Consider the following 22,790-nt stretch of genomic DNA (forward strand, 5'->3'; position numbering starts at 1 on the left):
CACAAAAATTGGAGAACAGTACCCTGTAGCGTTATACGAGGAACTGGTAAAAATGTTTTCAAAGGAACATGACGTGGTTATCGAAGTCGGACATGAAGCTGCTGAAGTTGGTATGTGTCGCCGTATTTTGTGTATTAGCTTCGCCATATTCAGTTCGGTAAAACGGAAAGCTACATACTCGATAGTATTGCGCATCAGGCTAACCCTTTCAAGAGAAATGCCTTTATGGCCACATTGGTATTTACAAACACCCAACCATTAATGCATATTAATTGTATCCATTGAATAGACGACGGAAAAAATAGGCGCCTCTTCAGTATTAGGGTGTTTGCTAGTAGAGGTTCCTGAAAAGTCTCCCACTCTACATAAGAGAAATACACAATTATTAATGAAACCCCCCTTGAGGTAAATCAACACAAGTGTTACCATGAAACATATGTATCCTCACCTTTAATACGTATACCTCTACCCTGAAAATCACCGGTATGGTCCTTAGGTCCAAGAATTCGACGCATCGAACGCAATGAACAACGCAGGACCCTCAATTCCTTATTAGTTGCGTGTTCAGTATTTACAGACACAACGTCCTGTCCTTTGTAAGATATCCTGAATAATTAGTTAATTAGGTGCCGTGACAGCTACGTTTACACAGAAAAAAGTTGTCCCAGGTACACGGGTTACCCCCTACTCTAGCTGTCCAATCATGCACAGTTTGGCTCGCCTAACCGGGTAAACTCGTCTGGGAGAACTAGAAACGGGGACCTTCTTACCCGGCAACTTTTCCACAACTAAATGTGACCAAAATGGCTTTTCGATAACCGATAGAGTAATGTAAATGTTTTCATTGGTCGCTGAACAGCTGTGTTTGAGCCAGTACAAAAAAATGGTGTGGAGGGGGGAGGAGTGTTAGATGTGGTAAGCTTACAACCCAAGCTGAACCATGGCAACGAAAAATGTTACATACGAGTTGTTATTTGGCGAGAATATTCAATATTTTCCACAATAATTCCGTTCACTGCACTGTCGGGCACTAGAAACTGCATTAATTCCCTCGCGAAATGTTTGGCAGCCAACAGTTTTATAAACTGTAAAATTAACACGTCCTTTGAGATTTTATTTAAATAAAACTCGTGGATGTTCTCTCTTCTTGGTTTCTCGGCAGGGAATGCATTCTTGGCTGCTTTAAACAATGGAAGGAGAGCTTTACTTTTAAGCACATCAGTGGACAACCGACGCACTATATTAAATGAAATTTCTTCCGCAATGAACGGTTGAAATTCATGAGTGACACTGAACTTTTTATTCATGTTTTTCCTAACAAATCAGTAAGATTCTGTCGCATACGTTTTTTTTTTGTTCATATAGCTACTTGAAATTAACAGTGGTCCGATCTGGCCTGGTCACATAAGCCTCTGCCTTCGGAGTCTTATAAGAATGAATCTAATATGACAGATAATAATTGTATCTTAGAACCTTGCCAGTTTCCTTTCGACGTGTCTAAAAGAGATGTTGAATTCTTGCGTATTTTTCTGCGTACTACCTTTATTAATTCTTTATTTTCTTGATTGTGCTGTTGAATGGGCAGAATTTGGGCATCCGTTTTCTAAATAAATACCTTCAAAACTAAATCTATTACGAAAGAGCACGCATGTAAGAGCTGCAGTACTGTGAAAAATAGTGCTCGTTGGAAATTCTTGATATTGTGATATACGTTTGGAAATGAATTTTAACCCTACTAGCATTATATTCCTCCAATAAACGTATGTCTGCAGTAAGATACTTGTATTGCTTGTCTGAATTTTAACTTTCCTTGGTGTTACGAAGGTGTTTGAACACGAAAAATTCAATTTTGGAAAAGCGCATTTTATTTTGGAACACGATCCACTCTTGAAATTCAACCAATCAATCAGGTATCTATCATGTCCTTAGTTCTACAACTAATTATAAGTTCTCCTTGCTGTAGGAAAACTAGTGGTTAGTAGTTCCTTATTGCTTTAAAAACAAGTAGTATGTTGTTGCTTAGCTTTGAGGAATAGACCTCTTGACAAGAATTCGCCACATTTGCCATATTCCCCAAAATCGCCAGATTCGCAAACATGACTGGCCATCACGTATAAAATACAGTTGGCGATTTGACAAGAATTCGCGGAAATCGCCATATTCACCATATTCGCCAACATGGCTGGCCACCATTTATGGAATTCATTTGTGGAAGTAATCGCCATATTCGCCGAAATCGCCGAAATCGCCAGATTCGCCAGATTTGCCAACATGGCTGGCCACCATTTATGGAATTCATTTGTGGAAGTAATCGCCATATTCGCCGAAATCGCCAGATTCGCCAGATTCGCCAACATGGCTGGCAACTATGTATGGAAGTAATTTACATACAGTTGGCAATTTGACAAGAATTCGCAAAAATCGCCATATTCGCCAGAGTCGCCAACATGGCTGGCCACCATTTATGGAGTTTACATACATTTGGCAATTTGACTGCAAGAATTCGCCAAAATCGCCATATTCGCCAGATTCGCCAACATGGCCCGGCCACCCGGTATTGAACTAATTTACATACATTTGGCAATTTGACAAAATTTCTCCACAATAGACCCATATCATTCAATGTCCAAACCAAAGATTTTGCCCGTCGAACCTCTCATTCAGTGTGAGGCTGGACGGGCAAAGACAATGCAAAGACAAAAGTCTTTATTCCCCACGGACTCCAAAATGGCCGCCGAGTGATAAAGGTGAATCGCCATATTTGCCAAAATTGTCGAAATTGTCAAATTGTCGGCGATATTTTGTTAGTTTGGCAATTTTGTTATTGTGTGCATTTCTGATATATGGACATAAGTGGAGTAATTTCGATGAAGAAAGATCGAGAAAACTTGCAAACTAAGTTATCTCTTAGACTAATTTCGTTGATGGCGAAATAATTTACGCGAAGTTATTCCAAGTAATAACCAAACACCAAACAAGTGGATTTGCATTAATTTGAAAGGGCTCAAATTGTTACATCCCTGAACTCTCAGACTCAAACGGGTAACATTGCAAACCTTTCTTTTGGGTTTCATGCCCCCTTTCTGGTGATAATAATGGATCGCAATTATTCGCCCCAGATGCCTTTACTGAGTTTTCTAGGCTTTGTATGAGCTTCAGCCGTATGTCCAATTTGAAATCATGGAAACGTATTCATTGTAATTTACAATAGCATTAAACATTTTATATTCTGTCAGATTTACAGTCTAAATCAAGCGACAGAAGATCCTTAGCAGGAACTTCAAGCTGTTTGCGAGCAGTTCCAGGCGGTGTACTATGATCTAATTTAAGTTGTATTTGGTTTCCTTTTTGTCTCCTAACAGAATTAATTTTCTCGGGGAAATTTGAACACCATCTATATAACTGAAACCTGTATGCTGTATATGATCATAGAAAGTAGCAAGTACTGAGCAAGTGAGCTCGGACTGTCTGCTAATCAGGTCAGCTAATGAGCAGTTGGAGATAGACATGGTTTGGGATGAATTATTAATTTGTCCGATGTTAATGGACGGAGACTTCGTCTCGGTCCATAAACACGCAAAAAAAGAACTTGGCCAATATCCAGCCATTTTGACCTCACGCTTGGTCCATAAACCATATATATATAGACTTGTCACGTCCATCAATCATGACAAGGAAAGTTTATTTTCCTATCTTCGTCTGTTCAATGAAATTAATGAAATCTGTAGAGTCATGAAGTCATTTGTAGTGTGCATTTCCTGCTGGAAACATTGAAGACATAATGGACTGCTTTGTCTCCTTTTATGGTGATGTGTCCTGAATGAAGCTAGAAAATTTGGCACTTGTTCAATGTGAAAATGTGTTGACGAAACGTTGACGTATTCAAAAATAAATGTCAATCACACTTCTGAAAGTAATACTACGGGTTTAGACATGGAGTTTTTTTGTCCCCTTTATGTGGGGGATTATCCTTTTGATTATCATTTTGGTAAGGATTAGACCAAAAAATATGTCCGCTGTATGTAGGGCATTATCCTTGTTTGGTTTTGCTTTGTGGATAAATGCCCCATGTTTTCCGGGGTGGGTGGGTGGGGGTTTACAGTCACAGGTGCATTACAAACACAGCCTTAGCCAGCCCTACGACTTTTGAGAGTGGAGAAATAAGAAAATAAAATGTAAACTACGTTTAAGCAAACAGTTTAGCTAATTCCACAAAGAAAGCTGCTAGCGAACTTCGTTCTTCTGGAGTAATTTTCATACACATCATGACAGCACAAGAGAATCCTCTCTTGGACAACATTATTGTTTCGTAGGGTTCAAATTCAATTTGACACGGCCGTCGTACGTCAGACACACGATTCAATTAATGCTAATTTCAACTGAGTGCAACACGCAGACAGTTCTGCTCCGCTAAAGTCGGTAAAGCGCAACTCTTTGCGTCGGTAAGTGTTTTATTTTCTTTACTTGGAAATATACCGGAAGGAACTGATCTCGATACCTCTAGAAAGGAGGGGAAGGCAATCAAGGCATCGCGGTTAATGTAAGTTCGATGCCTTTTTTCCGGCAAGTTTTGCCCCACTCTATTTTTCTTTTCCTTTCTTTTTTTATTTAACCGAGCCATGCGCGAAGAGGCGAGTTAAATATCCACACTTTCACAGACACTGAGGTGAATATCTTCTTTAGTATTTATTACTAAAACAGAGAGGTAATATAGCACAAAAAGATATTTTAACTCATTTATTCCTGCAACGAGTACAATATTATATTTCGGGTGCAAATCAATCTTCAACAATAACTGGGGGTAACGTGGTGTGAGATGATGTACAAATCGAAATCCGCCGATAGAATGATTAAACAACTTTTAATGACAGTTCAAAGAACATATTTCAGTTGATATTTCAGTTGAGATTGTTGATACATATTTTAATTTGTGTATAGTGCCCGCAAGGCATACATGATATATTCCCATGATGCACTTGCCCAAAGGATTTATCCATGTACTCCCGTAATGGCCGTTTCAGATTATTAAATGTGTTGTATATTCTTTTCCGTATTTTACTTCTCCACCCAAGACAATCATGATCAATATCGATGTTTTTTAGCTCGTAGAAATGTAGATATGACTGATTAGTGAGTAGTAGTAGTAGTAGTAGTAGTAGTAGTAGTAGTAGTAGTAGTAGTAGTAGTAGTAGTAGTGCAGAGCGAACACATAATTGAGAAAAGAAAATATGGCGTTTCAAAACTAACAAATTGACAGTATGATTATCTGTTTATCTCTATACTCTGCTCTATTTTGTTTCGTTATCAGTGTGACTAACTGATCGGAACCATGGAAGAAACAGTGAAAGTTGCCATAACAACAATAACGTCCATACTGATAGTTACCAGCATCGTTGGGAACTCCATTGTTTGTGTTGTTGTGATCAAAAATCGAGACATGAGGTAGGGGCACCCTTAATGATAAATTACTTACACGAGAGCTAAGGAGTAAACCCTGCAAGCTACTTATTGATTACTTCATTTTCAATTCGTTGTTTTTTTCTAACACAGACCCTGCACTGTCTGGGATACCGTAATATTGCCTTCTAATTCAGGCAGCATAATAAATTAAGAAGAAGTTAACGTTTAAAACCGTCAGCTGTCTTTAAATGCTATGTTAATAGAGACAAATCGCTTAATTACTTATAGGATTCCCATCAATTATCTGATTGTAAACCTGGCAGTGGCAGACACAATATACTCCATATTTCTCGTCCCGATGCTGATTCTAAGCCATATTTCTAATCACCCAGAAGGAATAACTGGGAAGGTATTGTGTACATTGCTGACGGACGGGAGCATAGCCTGGATCGGGGCGGCGTCCGCTGTTATCACCTTAACTGCCATCGCGTTTGAACGATATCGCGCGGTAATACATCCACAAAGAAAGATGGGAAGCTTTACCATGCGTAAGCTGAAGGTATGTCACATGATAAAAGGGAAAAACAAAAGACAGAAGTTCAGTTGAAGTGCCTCTGGCTGTATTTAATTCATTTTCAATTCCCAAAAAACAATTGAGAACAACGTTGCTTTTTCATAAAATTTTAAACTCTTTTATTTGTGCGCAACACCAATCCGCTGATTAAAAGGACGAGACGAAATAAATAAACGACAATGGCGAATGAATTATACAGCCAGGTCTCTAATAAATTGGGAGAAGAAATGAGCCATTCTGTTTACACAAACTGGAGAAGATCCTTAGATGACTGTTACATAAACTGGCCTTATGGTGAGGATAAATTAAAAGAGCTCCACGATATTCTAAACAGCCTAGATGGTAGCATTCAAATTACTGCTGAAACTAGCTGCAAAGAACTTCCGTTCCTTGATGTGATGATAAGAAAAACAATCATGGCTCACCTAACAATCGATATTTATTATAAATCGACGGATCCATTCCAGTACCTCCCATATACATCCAGCCATCCAAAAATAAAAAGGGATCTACTTAACTGACTCTTTACATTAATTACCCTTGTCCGCCTGTTAATCACATGTTGATCCAGCGTTATCACATAGAACTGAACTGGCCCTTAGGGAGTCCCACGAAAATGCCACACATTAAGTGATTAATCAGCCATGTTGCCAGCATGGTTGTCCTGATAGTGTAGTGGTCATTGCACCCAACTAGTGATCAGGGGGACGTGTGTTCAAATCCCACTCGGGGCAATTACAGTATTCTTAATTTCCTCAGAAGTTGTGCAGTGTTGAGTTTCCCGTACCTTTCTCTCCATTTCTCCTCATCTTGGACTGTGAATCCATTTGCGATCCTCGTGGAAGTGATACATATATATAGTCAGTTAAGTAGATCCCTTGAGCCAACAGCATATCAAGAAGAACCGTGCGAGAGGATCAAGGCGATTGGTGGGCGAAATGGCGGCAAACTAAATAAGAACGTTTTCAATGGCTAATTATCAGCTTATGATTCGTCAAAATTGCATACGTTTTCGGCATATGTGCCGAAGATGAGACGCTGATTGGCACTTTAAGCTCAAAGCAGTTTTCAATAGAGTGTCGAGAGTAATTAAGTAATGGCGAATGCCGCACTTTCTGATTGGCCTAAAAATAGCACGTGTTTTTCAGCCAATGAGAAGCAATCGTTTTCCTGCGCTTGGGGTAGCTACGAATTTTGATTGGCAGGGCTCCTTGCGTTGTTTGCGATTGGTCAGATAAATATTTTATGTGGCTGTTTCACGACACTCGTTTGAAAAGGGCTTAAATTTATTTGTGATACTTTCATTTGACGTATTTAATAGATACAATACAAGAGAAAGATCTGTGTAGGAATTTAAAATCGCTCGCCGAAACTAAGTCATTGCCAATGCCATAGAGACTGAACGTGAATTATGATAATTGTCCTTAATTTTAGTAATCATCAGAGAACTTCGAGAAGGGTCGGTATGAGCATGATCATGAGTAGATTAATATATTCTGAATCTAAGTTAAAGATTCAGGATTTCCACGGTGACCATAATATTCTTTCATGCACCTGTCATGCACCGTTTTCTTAATTTAGCCCGGGAACGTTATAAAACCGCTCTTGTTAAACGACTCAATGTTTGGATGTTTGCCTATTTTCCTTTTCAGTTCATAATTTTCGCATCTTGGGCTTTTGCATTTATTCTCCAAATACCCCAGTTCTTGAACAAGGAGTTTAACAGGGAAATTAATCCACATTTCTGTATAAGCGCGTGGCGCGAGAAGTGGATAACTCGGGCTTTCTTCCTGGTGTGGCTTGCCTTCTATGTTATTTCCTTTGCGTTGATGGCTGTGTTGTACTACAAGATCATACGCGCCCTGTGGTTTAAACGTGATGGAGATAACAATGCCACACACCAACAGCAGGTATGAAATGTTGATGACGGACTATGGGTTAAATTAGATTCATAATCAGGCCGTCTGCATGCATGGAAGCAATTTAGCATATGATTTCCCTTTACATTTCCAATCCATGCACTCCCCTCACCCCACCCGAGAATTTCTGTGGTATTTGTCTTTGTCATTAATGTTGCAAATATGCCACAATAAAGCCAGCGCATACTTACAAATTCCCACCGTGGGACTTTCAAAAGAGTGCGGGAGGAGAGCAGCGAAAGTTTCATGACGAATAGTACACCATCAAGTAAAATATAAACTGTAAGAAATTTGGTTTAAATGTCTGACGCGCCTCACAATTTTTCCCTTACAAAAGGAAACATTTCCGGCAAATAGAAGAGCTCATTACTAAACGGTAATCGGAGGGTCGTCGTAAGTTCGACTCCTGCAAAGGAACTCTCTGATTTTTCCCGAACATCACTCGAGTCAGCCGAGTCACTATCGAAATAAGAAATACATCTCTTCATGAACCGAGGTTGCTCACCATGAGCGACTCGCTAAGACGATAGTTATTACTAGTAATTATGGTGGCTCAAAACTCTCTTTAGAACGAATGAAGCTACAACACTGTATCACGTAATACCAAAAAGTGGTACCATATTAAACACGTAGTATGTCACCGTGGCAACGGAAAAGCCCGGCAAAGACACACTATATTTTGGATTTAGTTGCTCACATCTCAAAAACGATCTTGGCTTTCTGATCACTTTTTAGCAATAAAAAATGGGGGTCACCGAGTTTGTTTGTAAGATATAAGCAACTTAAGGCAAAATAAAGGGTGTTTTTATAGGGCTTGCCCGTTGCCAAGGTAACATATTACGTCACAATAATGACTGCATCTTGTTCAGCAATAATCCGTGTTCCATTTGGTACGGTTTTAACCGCAATATTGCTAATACATGATACAGAATTGTAGTGCCGATCCTTCTAATAAGAGCGTTACTTTGAAGCGTTGAAACCGTTTTGAGCCACCTTAAAAAACACGATAAATACGTAGCTTTTTCGCTATATTTAAATGCAAGAGGATAACGGCAGCTATCAATGAATGGAATAGGTCTAGCATATCAGTGTTCAGCCATAAATAAAGTGGTAAGTATGGAAAGAGCAACAAAAAAGTTTCTATTAATCCTTCCAAATTCCAATCCATGATCTATCGACTAATTCCGAGTCTTTCCCTGCTTTGTCCCCTGCTGTTGGCGTGGGAGTGGAGGAGTGGGCTGTTCCAGTATATCCTAAAAAGATATCATTGACTCAAGCCTCCCACACAGACGTTCTTAGGGCTTCGTCACGCGTTCCTCTCCCACTAACGTCTGCTGAAACCAAAAACCACCGTTCGGGGATTACGGACCAATCAGAGGCCGTTTGGCAGTTTTGCGTAAACTTGTGTTTTGTAAGGCATTCTCCACAGCACGAGACTGGCTGTGCACAACACAATAGACCATTTTCGAATTCTCACGGCTGGACTAGATGTAGCATGAAATGGAGGCTAATGCGTGCAAATCTTTTCAAATGCAAATTAATTTGCCAGCATTAGCCTCCATTTGATGCTAGATCCAGTCCAACCATTAGAATACGAAACTGGCCCATTAGTCAACGCTTACTAGTTTCTTTAAATAGTGGGCAAACAGCTGTTAGGCGGAAGTGGTTTTTCGTTTCAGCAGACGTTCGTGGGGAAAGAACGCGTGACGAAGCCGTAAGAACGCCTGCGTGGGAGGCTACATTAACTTATACTTTTTATGTATTTTTAAGTTAGCGGCAATCATAAAATTTGAAATAAGGAACGAAGCATGTACTAATTTTTAAATCCGAAAGAAAGAGACTTAGCGATGCCCAACCCTGGTGAAGCAACAGCGAAAAAACGCGCCCGGGGGGGGGGGGAGGGAAGAAGGGGTCAATTAACGGAGCCTAACAAGTCTTTAATTTAATAACAGGGTGTGCTGAAGGTACGACAACGAGTCACGTTGATGGTTGTGGCTGTCACTGTAATATTTTCAACATGTTGGGGCATAGAGTCGACGATGCATGTGTTAGTAGATGTTTCCTCCATCGACCTTGGTCCTCTCGCTAGTCCGATTGCTCACACCATGATCATGTTCAACTCTGCTGTGAATCCGTTTGCATACGCACTGATAAGCCAGCGATTCAGGCAGAAGATAAAGGAAACAATATGCCGCCGCTCAATTTTAGTTGATGATGCGGTAGTCTTGTCGACGAGTAAGCGACACAAGAGCATCGAGATGGTTCCCACCTCCACCTTGCAGACCGACGCAGCGGGGGCAAGTTTTATGGAGTAATAGACTTCATATTCTTTTTGGTATTTTAATGCCTAGATAATTAATGTAATCGATGTGAAAGCAGAGGATAACACAAAGAATATATAGCACACCACCACCACCTGCCGCAGTTTCCAGAGCTGAACCCTCACTTACTAGCGAAGTGTCGTTGCTAACCGGTGACTAACGGCTACTAGGCCGAATTGCTTGAAGCGTGGTTAGTATAAACCATTAAGCGTATTCATAAATAGCGGCCAAAAAATTGTTCTTTTGTCTTCTTGTTAATGAGACCAACAAGCCTCACTCTAAGGCAACATTTCTTTTGTAGTTTTTTCCATGCAAACGAGGCTAATTGGCCTTATTAGCACAAGGATAAAAGAGTGATTTAATGCCCGCCATTTATGAATACGATCTATTGGTTAGTTAAAGTGGCATGAAATCCTAAAAGTTGTCATGCTAACCACGACTCTAAAGCCGCGACTACACGAGCGATTTTTTGCTCATGGAGGAGCAGTGTTGGCCCAGTAGTGCGAGCGCTCGCCTTTCACCAATGTGTCCTGTGTGGGTTGTTTGTTGGTCTCCTGCTATGCTCCGAGTACTCTGATTTTCCCTCAGTTTTTTTCTGTCTCCTCCATGAGTAGAGGATTAGTGTTAGGCTGTGTAAGCTTCAGACGTTGATCAAGTGATCACCAGGTGATCTGATGACGTAATTCGGAGGATTGGGGAGGAAAATTTTAACGCCGTATCCCACAAACGCGCGCGGCCTTATTTTCGAATTCAACATGGCATAGGCGAGATTAGAGCTCGTCGGGTCTACTTGAATGTTCATTCAGTAACAGGAAATGTGGTAGACACGGAATGATCTGTTGAGTTTTGGCGATGGAAATACTGCAGGGAGTTTGGAGACAACACCTAAGGCCGCGCGCGGTTGTGGGATACGGCGTTAAAATTTTTCTTCCCAGTACTTCTTATATTACTTCACAAGCCCATAGCCAGGAGCCTGCAACTTCAATACCAATACTAGGCCAATACTAGGCCAATGCTAGGCCTATACTCCAATAACAGGTCCATGTAACGGTATTTCCAGAGATCCAGCTATTTTCAGACGAGTAATTAAATAAGAAGACATGGCATTCTCAATCCCATAGGTAAGAATTTCTTATGCAAGACTTGTAATTATCTGGAAAGGTCTGGTTTTGTCGGAAAATCAATCTTAAAGTACCTCGCTCTGTAAAAACCCGTTCCACAAATACAATAGAGAGCTTTAGATTCTAGGACGAGAACGACAACGGGTACGAGATTTTCTCATAGAACAACAGTAACCGCGCTAAAAACCAGCGTCATTTTGCGGGAAAAACGTAATACCGTCGTCATTTTAGTACGAGGTTTGCAAAAATGTCGTCGTGTCAAAACAAGGCAACAGCACGGTAGCAGTTTTGGCATTTTTCTATCATGAAAAGGCTCAGTTACCAGCAATAAGAATAACTGAGCAACCTATGCTACTAACGAAGAGTAAGATTAATCGTACGGGTTATATATTTTGTAAGTATTTTTGCCAAAAAACAGGCAGGCAAAACTCGTACTCGTTCTCGTCCTCGTCCTAGAATCTAAAGGTCCCTAATGATGTTGTACGCTCCCGGTCATGGGCTTCTGCAGACGCGCCTTGAAAGAGAGGCTGAAAACACATATTGACTATCATAGACGGTGTGCAATGTACGAAAGGTTGGAAACTTACTGTAAAGATTGACGAATAGAAATGTTGCTTGCATCTTATGTTAGAAGAATTAAAAAAAGCTTTCTAAGGAATCGCAGAAATGCAGACATAAACACGTAAGCTAATTGATCCTAATTCGATTGCCATTTCACAACTTAAAAAGTACAAAAAAGTGGATTTGAAAGTTACACGTCCAGGTACGAAAACCTGAATAATTTTGACCAGTCGGAAATAAGATTCCTCCTGCAGGTCCCCCAAATCACATCATATTTAAACTGATCGTATCAGCCAGGAAAGTGCTCTTTAAAATTTCTCGTTTGACAAGAAAAAATATAACTAGAGCAACGCAAATATAAAAATTTGCTTTACCTCTTGAATTGGTATTTCGAGTTATTCTGTTTTTTTCAACTAAACATAATTTGTTGTTCCTTTGCTGCCAAAGCCCACGCAAAAGAATCTCTCCACCTATTTTGTCATTCCACGGTTCATATGCCGCACAAATAAAAAAATTAACAAACCAAGATGTCATTTCCTTCACGAATGCGCGTTCAGAGGCCTGGGCTCAACCTTAATCTGGCAAAGTGCTTTGCGCTCCTGTCTTGAAAGAGTTTCTACGAGATTTCAACATGATCTCTTCCTCAGTTGAAGGATTATACTTCATTGTCAGTTTGCCTTAAATGTATTATTCTCCATTTTGATCACTCTGTCCCAGGACTTGTGGTATGAAAAAGAAAAGAAAAAAATAAAAGCACCCTCTTGACAGGATTTGAACCCGGAGCACCCACTTTGAAGGAACTGTTTTTATCCACTTAACCACCAATGATCAACTGATTAGAAAATGCACCGATTGTTTACCAAAACTAATTAGTATATATATATAATCATTGCTGAATAATGTTTAAGTCTGAGGCTTGATAATAAAATGGTTAGCTTTCTCTTGACGTTTGGTAACCGAAAATTTTCACTGTGTAAGCTTGCTTCTTTGCGGGTGTTAATACACATTTAAAGTGGCACTTTTGGAAGAAAAAATTATTGGCATTAATAAAAAAAGACATCCTTCGAGTCCTGCGAGTCCAGACATTGTGGTTCGGGTTAAAAGAAATATGTTCATTTCCCATGATCCCTATCAAGCTTTCAGTGTCCAAAATGAACGATAATACTTCACTTGGAAGAAATGGACAATTAAGAATAATCCTTTAATTGAGGGAGAGACTTGGTTGGAGAGTTTCAAAGCAGGTTGTAACGTCAAATGAGGAATAGCCCCAGCCCTCTCACAAGCTCGGTCGAGCTCAAACTTATACAGCCTCCATAATGATAGAACGAAGCGGGTGGGCCGGATTGATCCTAAGACAGAAACTTTAGGAGTGAAACATAAGCCTATACCCTTTTCAGAATTTTAAATAAAAACTTCACTACTTTCTCCGTCCACTGACAAGAGCTCATATGAATCATTCCCTGTCGCATCCTCGACGGCCTGTGGTTGCTTAGTATCCTCTGAAATTTCCCTGAGAGGTTTCACTTGAAATCTGGAAGATGGGGTGGTTGAAACGCTTGGGGGAGGAGACGGATCAGTGATGCCATAGTTTGGGATCCCTGTCTTTACCAGTGGTTGATTTTCTTTCTGTGCACTTGTGACGTTTTCTGAAGGCTTGGACAAGCTGAACTGCAAAGGAATTACGAGCATTTATTACACTTTGTTGTTGATTTAAGAATCTCTGGCCACACTAAAGCGTTTCATGCTCTGTATTTTTTTGTCACCATCCACAGCTTGGGGCTAAATAATATACGTTATCACCTGTAATAGTATTTTTTCGACGGCATGAAAGTTTAAGTAACAGGAGACAATGTTTTCTTGCAAATCCCATAGCGACAATCGTGCATCAAAACTATTGCAAGTTGCAGGAAGTATGCCTTGCGTGCGCAATATTAATTTTTACCACAATTGCTTGTAATGTCGCAATCTGATTGGCTAATTTACCATTGTCGATAAGAGTCTAGACAACGCTGCTCGCATCATGCTCGCGTCAATTAGTCACGCAATGTAATACCCAATCAGGAACGCTCATTTTGGGAAATAAACCAATCATAAGTTACCGTTATAGACAACGCTTGCTCTTTCTTTGTGTCATGATTTTGGTCGCGCTCTGAAATAAAAACTTTCTTTAGCGTTGAATGTTGTGGTAAAAAACAAATCGAAGGTGGTTCAGCGGCTACGCCTCGTTAGTCCACAACATTTTGACCACTGTGATGACGAATATCGTTGTCGATAAGAGTACAGACAACTCTGACCCACTTTCTATTTGTTAAATTTTGGCACGTTTTGATTGGAAGACTAGAACAAATGCGACTTTTTCGTTGTGAGCATGCGTAAGAGGAACTTCTGGATGTTCAAATTTATTGCGCAAGCTCAGAAAGAAAAACAAGCAGTCATGATCGTTTCCGTACCCAGATTTAGAGGACGCTACTTTTTGCCCACGACTTGTGAACACGCACCATGTAAAGATATAAATACAGCGGAAAAAGAAACGCCCTGATTAGTTCATTTCCTGAGCTAATCACGTTGCGGCTTGCATAAATTTGTTGGGCGCAGCAAGTTGTTTCCCAGCGTTGCGAAACGAAATCAAATCTGCTTTTCTTCCAACTTAGAAAGCAAGACTTTGCTGTGTTGCCGGTTAAAAGTTTGCTGTACGAGTGTAACTAAAGTCGACAATTTTCTACTTGGCCTTACCCTTGAATTAACATGTCTGTCAACAGGTCCCGAAGGCTCTTTCTTTTCACTAGTAGGACCATTGTCTGTCAAATGTTCCGTTGTGATTTTCGACATCTCTAATGACTTCTTCCTTTGAGAAGGCGAGGTTAAGTGTTCTTTTGACGACGAAACTACAGGAGTATGCGCTGATGGTTGCACCGCAAATCTAGACGACGAAACTCCGGCCGAATCCGTGTTTGAGGCAAACCGTAGACTAGCAGACTTTTTCCTTATAGGGTAATCTGCCGACCGCTGAGAGGTTATGGCTGTTAGAGGAACGGAAACAGGAGGTGGTGATGGTTGTCCAGAAAGTTTACGCAAGGAATTCCGTTTTCTGCCTTGTTCAGGCGAAGTTGGCGCGAGTGGCTAATTCGAGATTCCGAAAAATCTGGACTTTGTGAGCTTGAAGGGGTTGAGCGAGGTGGATTAGTCGAGGATAACGAGGTATGAACAGGTGAACGCAAATTCGCATCACATTCATGCAAAGGTGCGAATAGATTTCTTAAGGAAGACGGCATAGAGTTATTTTGTTCTTGGCCGGATTGGGAGGGATGAGGGTCGTTTGCTTCATCTGGCGGTCTATTTGACTGATTATAAAAAAGATTTGATACACTCGGCGGAACATTTCCCTCTGGCTTCTCAACTGAAAAACGACCCTTGATTAAACTTGTGCCTGTGGAATGTTTTAATTCTTCGCAGAGTTCCTCAGAAAGCTCTATCGGGTCTACCAGAGAACTAGTCACGGTTCCGGAGCTACTGTCCAGGGAGATCAATGGTGAATTTTCATCTAAAGTCCAATCAGGTCGCAAGTGAACAGAATTAACCGAAATAGGCAAAGTATATTCAGACCCGGCATCTCCACTGTCATAGACGCCATGCGCGTCAGAAGAGCCTTCCGTGTCCTTTAAAAACCAAACCCTTTTGGATTCACGCGAATCCCCTCCACTGACACCCTCTCCCTGGGTTTTCGAAAACTCCTGAGCTAGTGAGGTGCCGGAGTTGTACGCAGTTAAACTGTCACTGTTAGACCTTTTTAACTTCATGCCAGGAAGTATTGTGGTGCTCCCGGTCATTCCTTGCCGCGCCAAATCCTCCAGACGATGTGCAGTCTCCGGATAAAGGGACTTTTGTCGAATTGCTTCATCGGCGATTTCCTCGTTATGATCCGCGCGGCGGAAGCTCGCCTTTCTAAGGATAGACTTCCGTTTGTGGGCAGTCACACGGGCTGGTTGGATGATTTTGGGTTTTGGACTTGGGTTTTCATCACTGTCGCTATCACTGCTTAATTGCCCATGACTATCTTTCCCTGTGGTGGTCACGGTAAAGCGACCAACGGTGATGCATCTGTTAGTGAGAAGCGAATGAGAAGTCCAGTCTTCCAGCTAGAAGAAAAAGGAATGAAACCGATTCAAAGAATTCAAACGTTGATCATGATGCAAACAAAAATCATGAGCTAAGACACTATAAAATTCAAGTAAGGCCCAACGCAACTATTAAAAAAACTCAAGTAAAGCTATGATCTTCGCAGTTATGAGCGCAATTTTTGCAATTGCGTAGAGAAGTCTGAAAAATTCAGGACTTCAACGGGGTTTGAACCCGTGACCTCGGGATTCCGGTGCGACGCTCTAACCAACTGAGCTATGAAGCCACTGACGTTGGGAGCTGGTCATTTGTGGGTTCTAATGGTCCCGTGAGTTCATATATGATTCATTTCATATATACCATTTAATCATTGATTTATTCCTCACGGGACCATTAGAACCCACAAATGACCAGTTTCCAACGTCAGTGGCTTCATAGCTCAGTTGGTTAGAGCGTCGCACCGGAATCGCTAGGTCACGGGTTCAAACCCCGTTGAAGTCCTGAATTTTTTAAACTTCTCTACGCAATTGCAAAAATTGCGCTCATAACAGCGAAGATCATAGCTTCACTTGATTTCATATCCGCAGTTCATATATGATTCATTTCATATATACCATTTCATCATTGATTCATTCCTCACGGGACCATTAGAACTCACAAATGGTAAAGTCTGCGTACGAGCCAAGGAGGCCCATCAGGCCGGCGCTTATCTCCGGTTTCCATAGCATGAAGCGACTAGGAGTATTTCTACTGCCCCCTGGATGGGATGCTAGTCCATCGCAGGGTTACCCCCAGCATTAAATTCGCCGGTACCCATTTATACACCTGGATGAGGGGAGAGGCCCCGTGAGAGTAAAGTGTTTTGCCCAAGAACACAACACAATGTCCCCTGGCCAGGCCCCGAACCCGGACCACTCGATCCGGAGTCGAGCGCACTAACCATGAGGCCACCGCGCCTCTCACACAGAACCCACAAATGACCAGCTCCCAACGTCAGTGGCTTCATAGCTCAGTTGGTTAGAGCGTCGCACCGGAATCGCGAGGTCACGGGTTCAAACCCCGTTGAAGTCCTGAATTTTTCAGACTTCTCTACGCAATTGCAAAAATTGCGCTCATAACTGCGAAGATCATAGCTTCACTTGATTTCATATCCGCAGTTCATATATGATTCATTTCATATATACCATTTCATCATTGATTCATTCCTCACGGGACCATTAGAACCCACAAATGACCAGCTCCCAACGTCAGTGGCTTCATAGCTCAGTTGGTTACAGCGTCGCACCGGAATCGCGAGGTCACGGGTTCAAACCCCGTTGAAGTCCTGAATTTTTCACACTTCTCTACGCAATTGCAAAAATTGCGCTCATAACTGCGAAGATCATAGCTTCACTTGATTTCATATCCGCAGTTCATATATGATTCATTTCATATATACCATTTCATTATTAAAAAAACTGCTATAAAATCCAAGCTTTTGCCCATGGATCTACGGTTAGACGGTCCGCTGTTGCTTATAAAAAACTTGAAACTTTTGTTTAACTTCTTTCGCCTATTTAAAACAGTATTTTTAACTCAATAAGTGTCTCTAACACTGAGTAAATACAGATCACAAAAAGACTTAAGGTCTCGTCATAGGTTCTATTTGGACTATCAAAATAGATGTGAGCCGGACTGATCGAGTGTACAGCCCAAAACTATTCACAACGTTCAGAAAATACTTAGAGGATATAAATAAATTCATTTAGTTTGGATAACAGAGCAAGACTTTCTATATATTACAGTAACCATAACAACGTTTGGAATACTGCAGATAAATCAACGAAAACTGTTATAACAAGAAAAAAAAGAAGGAAAAAAGCGGTCAGAAAAATACCCTGACTGTAATACCCTTTTAGCTTAGAGAACTTTATGTGCTTTGTGTCCTATGAAATGTCCCTGGGAGGTTTCACTTGAAATCAAGTTTCTTTTTTCTTTTCAACGTTACAGAACGAGGGGATACAGAGACTATAAAAGTAAACTATATTACGGAGCTTCACGCCAACGGAAACGCAAACAAAAATCGTGAAAATGTGTGTCCGCAGCCTCCCGTCCCTCTCGGAAAAGATAGAGGAGGGAGCATTGTTAATCACAGATGCCCAGGCTCTCCACATTTTTTCTTAAGGGGACAGGGTACTAATTAAGCTTCTCAACGGGGATTGAAAACTATAACTTCTCACCTGTCCAAGATTAATATCATCTTCGCTAATTCCATCAAAAGGATTGTCCAAAATGTCCTGGACACCTTGCAGCGAACCAAATATAAATGTCGAGAGTATAGCAATGTAATAAGGACTCCACGTATTTCCGGAGTTTATGCCCATATGTACATAATACGGCGATAAGACAATAGGCATGATGAAAATAAACACCTTGGTGAACGACCGAATGGTCCGTGGAGAGCGGTATTCTCTGATCACACGAAGTCTCTCAAATAATGGCACATCAAACTGTGGATAAAAACAAGTGTAACCAAAGCTGGCGTTAGAATCTCGCTAGCATGTGTAGCAAGTGTCGGAGAAGAGGTAAAAGTAGTCTGAGGATCCAGTCGGCGATCATAGCCTGCGAGCAGGCTCTCTCTCTGCGGTGGGAGAGAAGGAGAGCCTGCACGCATCCCTCTGAATTTTGAATGCCGCCTCCTGATGTCACGCTGAGAGAGCTGTCAAAAATTGGCCAATCAGCGCGCACCAGAAAACGGTAAGCCACGCGTTATGTATTTCTAATTTAGGCAGAAACTCCAAAAAAACTGTAAAGGAAGGAAGCCTTCGCCAGAAAATCCTAACAACTACTGCTGATGCTGTAAAGCGTAGCTGAATATTCTGTACGGTAATTCGTCGAAGTCCCTTCCACGGAAAATGCGTTTCGTTCGTCAGGCAAAAAATTTAGCACACAAACTTGAAACGACGGGAATCCTAAGAGAGAAATCCGTTTTCCCTGACCGCATCTCCACCGTGTGAGACTCGTCGACCACAATTGCTGCCAAATTTCGGTAAAGAGAAGCGGAATTATCTTTTTTTAATTTATCTTAATGAAATACAGACATTACAACTACTACATCACACTTGAATACTAGACAGATATTCTAATACCTACACCAGTTTATTTCAAGGCTTATCGAGTATTTGTGATTATAGATATGTATTTTACGTACTAATTCAACAATTTGAAAATTGGCATCTTTTGTTTTCAAGTGTATCGGAGTATTGCGGGAGTCACCCAGGAGATCGAGAAATCATTTGTGTAGCCGCCTTTTCGGCTTAACCAAATACTTGCTAAAATCGTGTAGAGTTCCCTTATCGTCCTCTATCGTTAAATCGGCAACTGAGGCAGCCGAAAGGCCCAAGTTTTTGTCCAAATGTAATCAGCGATAATGCTTGAAACTACCACAGTGACATGAAGTCGCCCTCGTTGTACAGTTGGGGAATAAGACTTTTCCCGAATCCTGTGGATAACAGAGATAAAACTTCCTTTCCTTCCAGCAGCGAAACCATTGCATCGCGTTGCCCGACCTTTAATTATGTAAAGTTACGGTAAGATTCTACAATTTTCTAAAACGCATTTGATTTAATTTTTTTTTTTTTTTTTGATCGTGAGCGGGTGGTATCGTGAGAATCCAGCAATCTGATTGATTGCCGGAGCGGGCAGAATTTTCCTATCTCTTGACCACGGTCACGGTAACCAAGGACGCTAAGTGACGAGCAAAGCTGCGAATTTAATGAGCTGAGTTTCAGCCTTATCCGTTTTTCTTTTTTTTTTTTTTGTTTTTTTACCGTGGCGTCTTCGACGCCGCCGCGTTAGCATGCAAGAGTAACAAATATCGCCCGAAGAATAACAAATTTTGTCTTTGCACACTAAATCCTAGTGACTTTTGCCGGTCTCTGCGGTATTTTTTTGCTAGCAAATTGTTACTAATGTTTTCAATCCTGGACATAATTGATCCATTCGTGGGCAAAATTTCAATTTTAATTTCCAAGATCTCCAGGGCCCGGTTGTTCGAAAGCCGATTAACCTAATCCAGGATTACTAGCGTAAACTTTTCTTTCATGTTTTCAACCTCTTGCTGAAAGTTTCTTTGCTTATTTTTGTTTTTTCAGATTGACTTCTTCTAATGTAAAGTTTTGCCGAATATCAGCGCTGAAAAGCATTTGGGAGTAGAGAAATAAACTCCGTAGTTAACTTTTAATCTGGGATTAGCGTTAATCGGCTTTTGAACAACCGGGCCCTGGTGTTCTTCCGAAAATGTAGGGGGTTTTCCCCTAATTTGGAGCTAAATGGTCTCTGATCTCAAATTCTTGTATAGAAATGGATCGCACTTCACTCTTCACAATGTTGTTACAAACGCTAAAAGTGCTTTGGAATAATGTTTTCGCGAAGTTCAATATGCATAAACGTCCAAGAGAGAAGTTGAAGGGGGCGGTGGGAGGTTCAAACTAAGTAAATGAATTTCAAAAACTGAATGGCTATCTACACAAAACTTCATGCATATGACTATATACTAAGCTATGACATTCTAGATTTCAGGAATAACATGAATTTTGTCTAAATTATGCGAGGACGTTCCGCGTTTTGGAAGTAGATGCAGTAGTCTGTTGTCATGTTTTGGGAATACATGCACCTTGAATTGGTGAGTGACTTCTCAGAAATAATTTTGATTGATATTTTAAACTTAAAATTCCAGGTATTACGATGCAAGAAGTTGTTTCCGCCTTCGTTGTTGGCCACTGGGCCATCTCCAGAATCATGGGAAGGGGACATGTTAACTACCTGCAGCCACCAACAAACCTATTGGAAGCAACCAACACAAAAATTGGAGAACAGTACCCTGTAGCGTTATACGAGGAACTGGTAAAAATGTTTTCAAAGGAACATGACGTGGTTATCGAAGTCGGACGTGAAGCTGCTGAAGTTGGTATGTGTCGCCGTATTTTGTGTATTAGCTTCGCCATATTCAGTTCGGTAAAACGGAAAGCTACATACTCGATAGTATTGCGCATCAGGCTAACCCTTTCAAGAGAAATGCCTTTATGGCCACATTGGTATTTACAAACACCCAACCCATTAATGCATATTAATTGTATCCATTGAATAGACGTCGGCAAAAATAGGCGCCTCTTCAGTATTAGGGTGTTTGCTAGTAGAGGTTCCTGAAAAGTCTCCCACTCTACATAAGAGAAATACACAATTATTAATGAAACCCCCCTTGAGGTAAATCAACACAAGTGTTACCATGAAACATATGTATCCTCAGCTTTAATACGTATACCTCTACCCTGAAAATCACCGGTATGGTCCTTAGGTCCAAGAATTCGACACATCGAACGCAATGAACAACGCAGGACCCTCAATTCCTTATTAGTTGCGAGTTCAGTATTTACAGACACAACGTCCTGTCCTTTGTAAGATATCCCGAATAATTAGTTAATTAGGTGCCGTGACAGCTACGTTTACACAGAAAAAAGTTGTCCCAGGTACACGGGTTACCCCCTACTCTAGCTGTCCAATCATGCACAGTTTGGCTTGCCTAACCGGGTGAACTCGTCTGGGAGAACTAGAAACGGGGACCTTCTTACCCGGCAACTTTTCCACAACTAAATGTGACCAAAATGGCTTTTCGATAACCGATAGAGTAATGTAAATGTTTTCATTGGTCCCTGAACAGCTGTGTTTGAGCCAGTACAAAAAAATGGTGTGGAGGGGGGAGGAGTGTTAGATGTGGTAAGCTTACAACCTCAAGGTGAACCATGGCAACGTAAAATGTTACATACGAGTTGTTATTTGGCGAGAATAATCAATATTTTCCACAATAATTCCGTTCACTGCACTGTCGGGCACTAGAAACTGCATTAATTCCCTCGCGAAATGTTTGGCTGCCAACACTTTTATAAACTGTAAAATTAACACCCCCTTTGAGATTTTATTTAAATAAAACTCATGGATGTTGTCTCTTCTTGGTTTCTCGGCAGGGAATGCATTCTTGGCTGCTTTAAACAATGGAAGGAGAGCTTTACTTTTAAGCACATCAGTGGACAACCGACGCACTATATTAAATGAAATTTCTTCCGCAATGAACGGTTGAAATTCATGAGTGACACTGAACATTTTATTCATGTTTTTCCTAACAAATCAGTAAGATTCTGTCGCATACTTTTTTTTTTTGTTCATATAGCCACTTGAAATTAACAGTGGTCCGATCTGGCCTGGTCACATAAGCCTCTGCCTTCGGAGTCTTATAAGAATGAATCTAATATGACAGATAATAATTGTATCTTAGAACCTTGCCAGTTTCCTTTCGACGTGTCTAAAAGAGATGTTGAATTCTTGCGTATTTTTCTGCGTACTACCTTTATTAATTCTTTATTTTCTTGATTGTGCTGTTGAATGGGCAGACTTTGGGCATCCGTTTTCTAAATAAATACCTTCAAAACTAAATCTATTACGAAAGAGCATGCATGTAAGAGCTGCAGAACTGTGAAAAATAGTGCTCGTTGGAAATTCTTGATATTGTGATATACGTTTGGAAATGAATTTTAAATCTACTAGCATTATATTCCTCCAATAAACGTATGTCTGCAGTAAGATACTTGTATTGCTTGTCTGAATTTTAACTTTCCTTGGTGTTACGAAGGTGTTTGAACACGAAAAATTCAATTTTGGAAAAACGCATTTTATTTTGGAACACGATCCACTCTTGAAATTCAACCAATCAATCAGGTATCTATCATGTCCTTAGTTCTACAAC

The 22,790-nt window shown here is 40.7% G+C and overlaps 2 protein-coding genes across 6 annotated transcripts; one reads left to right on the forward strand and one right to left on the reverse strand.

The window, feature by feature from the left end:
* Nucleotides 1-1,799: 1,799 nt before the first annotated feature.
* LOC138050668 (neuropeptide FF receptor 1-like) lies at nucleotides 1,800-12,777 on the forward strand. Of its 5 annotated transcripts, XM_068896974.1 has the most exons (6): nucleotides 1,805-1,910; nucleotides 3,363-3,479; nucleotides 5,309-5,442; nucleotides 5,689-5,959; nucleotides 7,627-7,884; nucleotides 9,846-12,777. In XM_068896974.1, the coding sequence occupies exons 3-6, from the start codon at nucleotides 5,330-5,332 to the stop codon at nucleotides 10,206-10,208; spliced, it is 1,005 nt and encodes a 334-aa protein (XP_068753075.1). In that variant the 5' UTR covers nucleotides 1,805-1,910; nucleotides 3,363-3,479; nucleotides 5,309-5,329; the 3' UTR covers nucleotides 10,209-12,777. The 5 variants fall into 5 exon arrangements, with proteins under 5 accessions (XP_068753076.1, XP_068753075.1, XP_068753074.1 ...); XM_068896975.1 differs by lacking the exon at nucleotides 3,363-3,479 and having other exon boundaries at nucleotides 1,800-1,910; XM_068896973.1 differs by lacking the exons at nucleotides 1,805-1,910; nucleotides 3,363-3,479 and adding an exon at nucleotides 4,406-4,442.
* A 137-nt stretch (nucleotides 12,778-12,914) lies between these two features.
* LOC138050667 (uncharacterized) lies at nucleotides 12,915-18,453 on the reverse strand. The gene is made up of 3 exons (XM_068896972.1): nucleotides 18,232-18,453; nucleotides 14,630-16,032; nucleotides 12,915-13,564 (listed from the first exon to the last, which is right to left on the reverse strand). Exons 1-2 carry the CDS (start codon nucleotides 18,406-18,408, stop codon nucleotides 14,920-14,922), a joined length of 1,290 nt encoding a protein of 429 aa, XP_068753073.1. The 5' UTR covers nucleotides 18,409-18,453; the 3' UTR covers nucleotides 12,915-13,564; nucleotides 14,630-14,919.
* Nucleotides 18,454-22,790: the final 4,337 nt, after the last annotated feature.

The sequence above is a fragment of the Montipora capricornis genome, chromosome 6 (genome assembly GCF_036669925.1).
Source record: "Montipora capricornis isolate CH-2021 chromosome 6, ASM3666992v2, whole genome shotgun sequence".
In the NCBI taxonomy this organism is placed as follows: domain Eukaryota; kingdom Metazoa; phylum Cnidaria; class Anthozoa; order Scleractinia; family Acroporidae; genus Montipora; species Montipora capricornis.

Coding starts and splice junctions, on each gene's coding strand:
- LOC138050668 (XM_068896975.1), top strand. CDS start 5,330: ATGGAAGAAACAGTGAAAGTTGCCATAACAACAATAACGTCCATACTG. Junction 5,443..5,688: donor ATCAAAAATCGAGACATGAG/GTAGGGGCACCC, acceptor AATTACTTATAG/GATTCCCATCAATTATCTGA. Junction 5,960..7,626: donor TTACCATGCGTAAGCTGAAG/GTATGTCACATG, acceptor TTTCCTTTTCAG/TTCATAATTTTCGCATCTTG.
- LOC138050667 (XM_068896972.1), bottom strand. CDS start 18,408: ATGCCTATTGTCTTATCGCCGTATTATGTACATATGGGCATAAACTCC. Junction 16,033..18,231: donor ATGATATTAATCTTGGACAG/GTGAGAAGTTAT, acceptor TTTTTCTTCTAG/CTGGAAGACTGGACTTCTCA.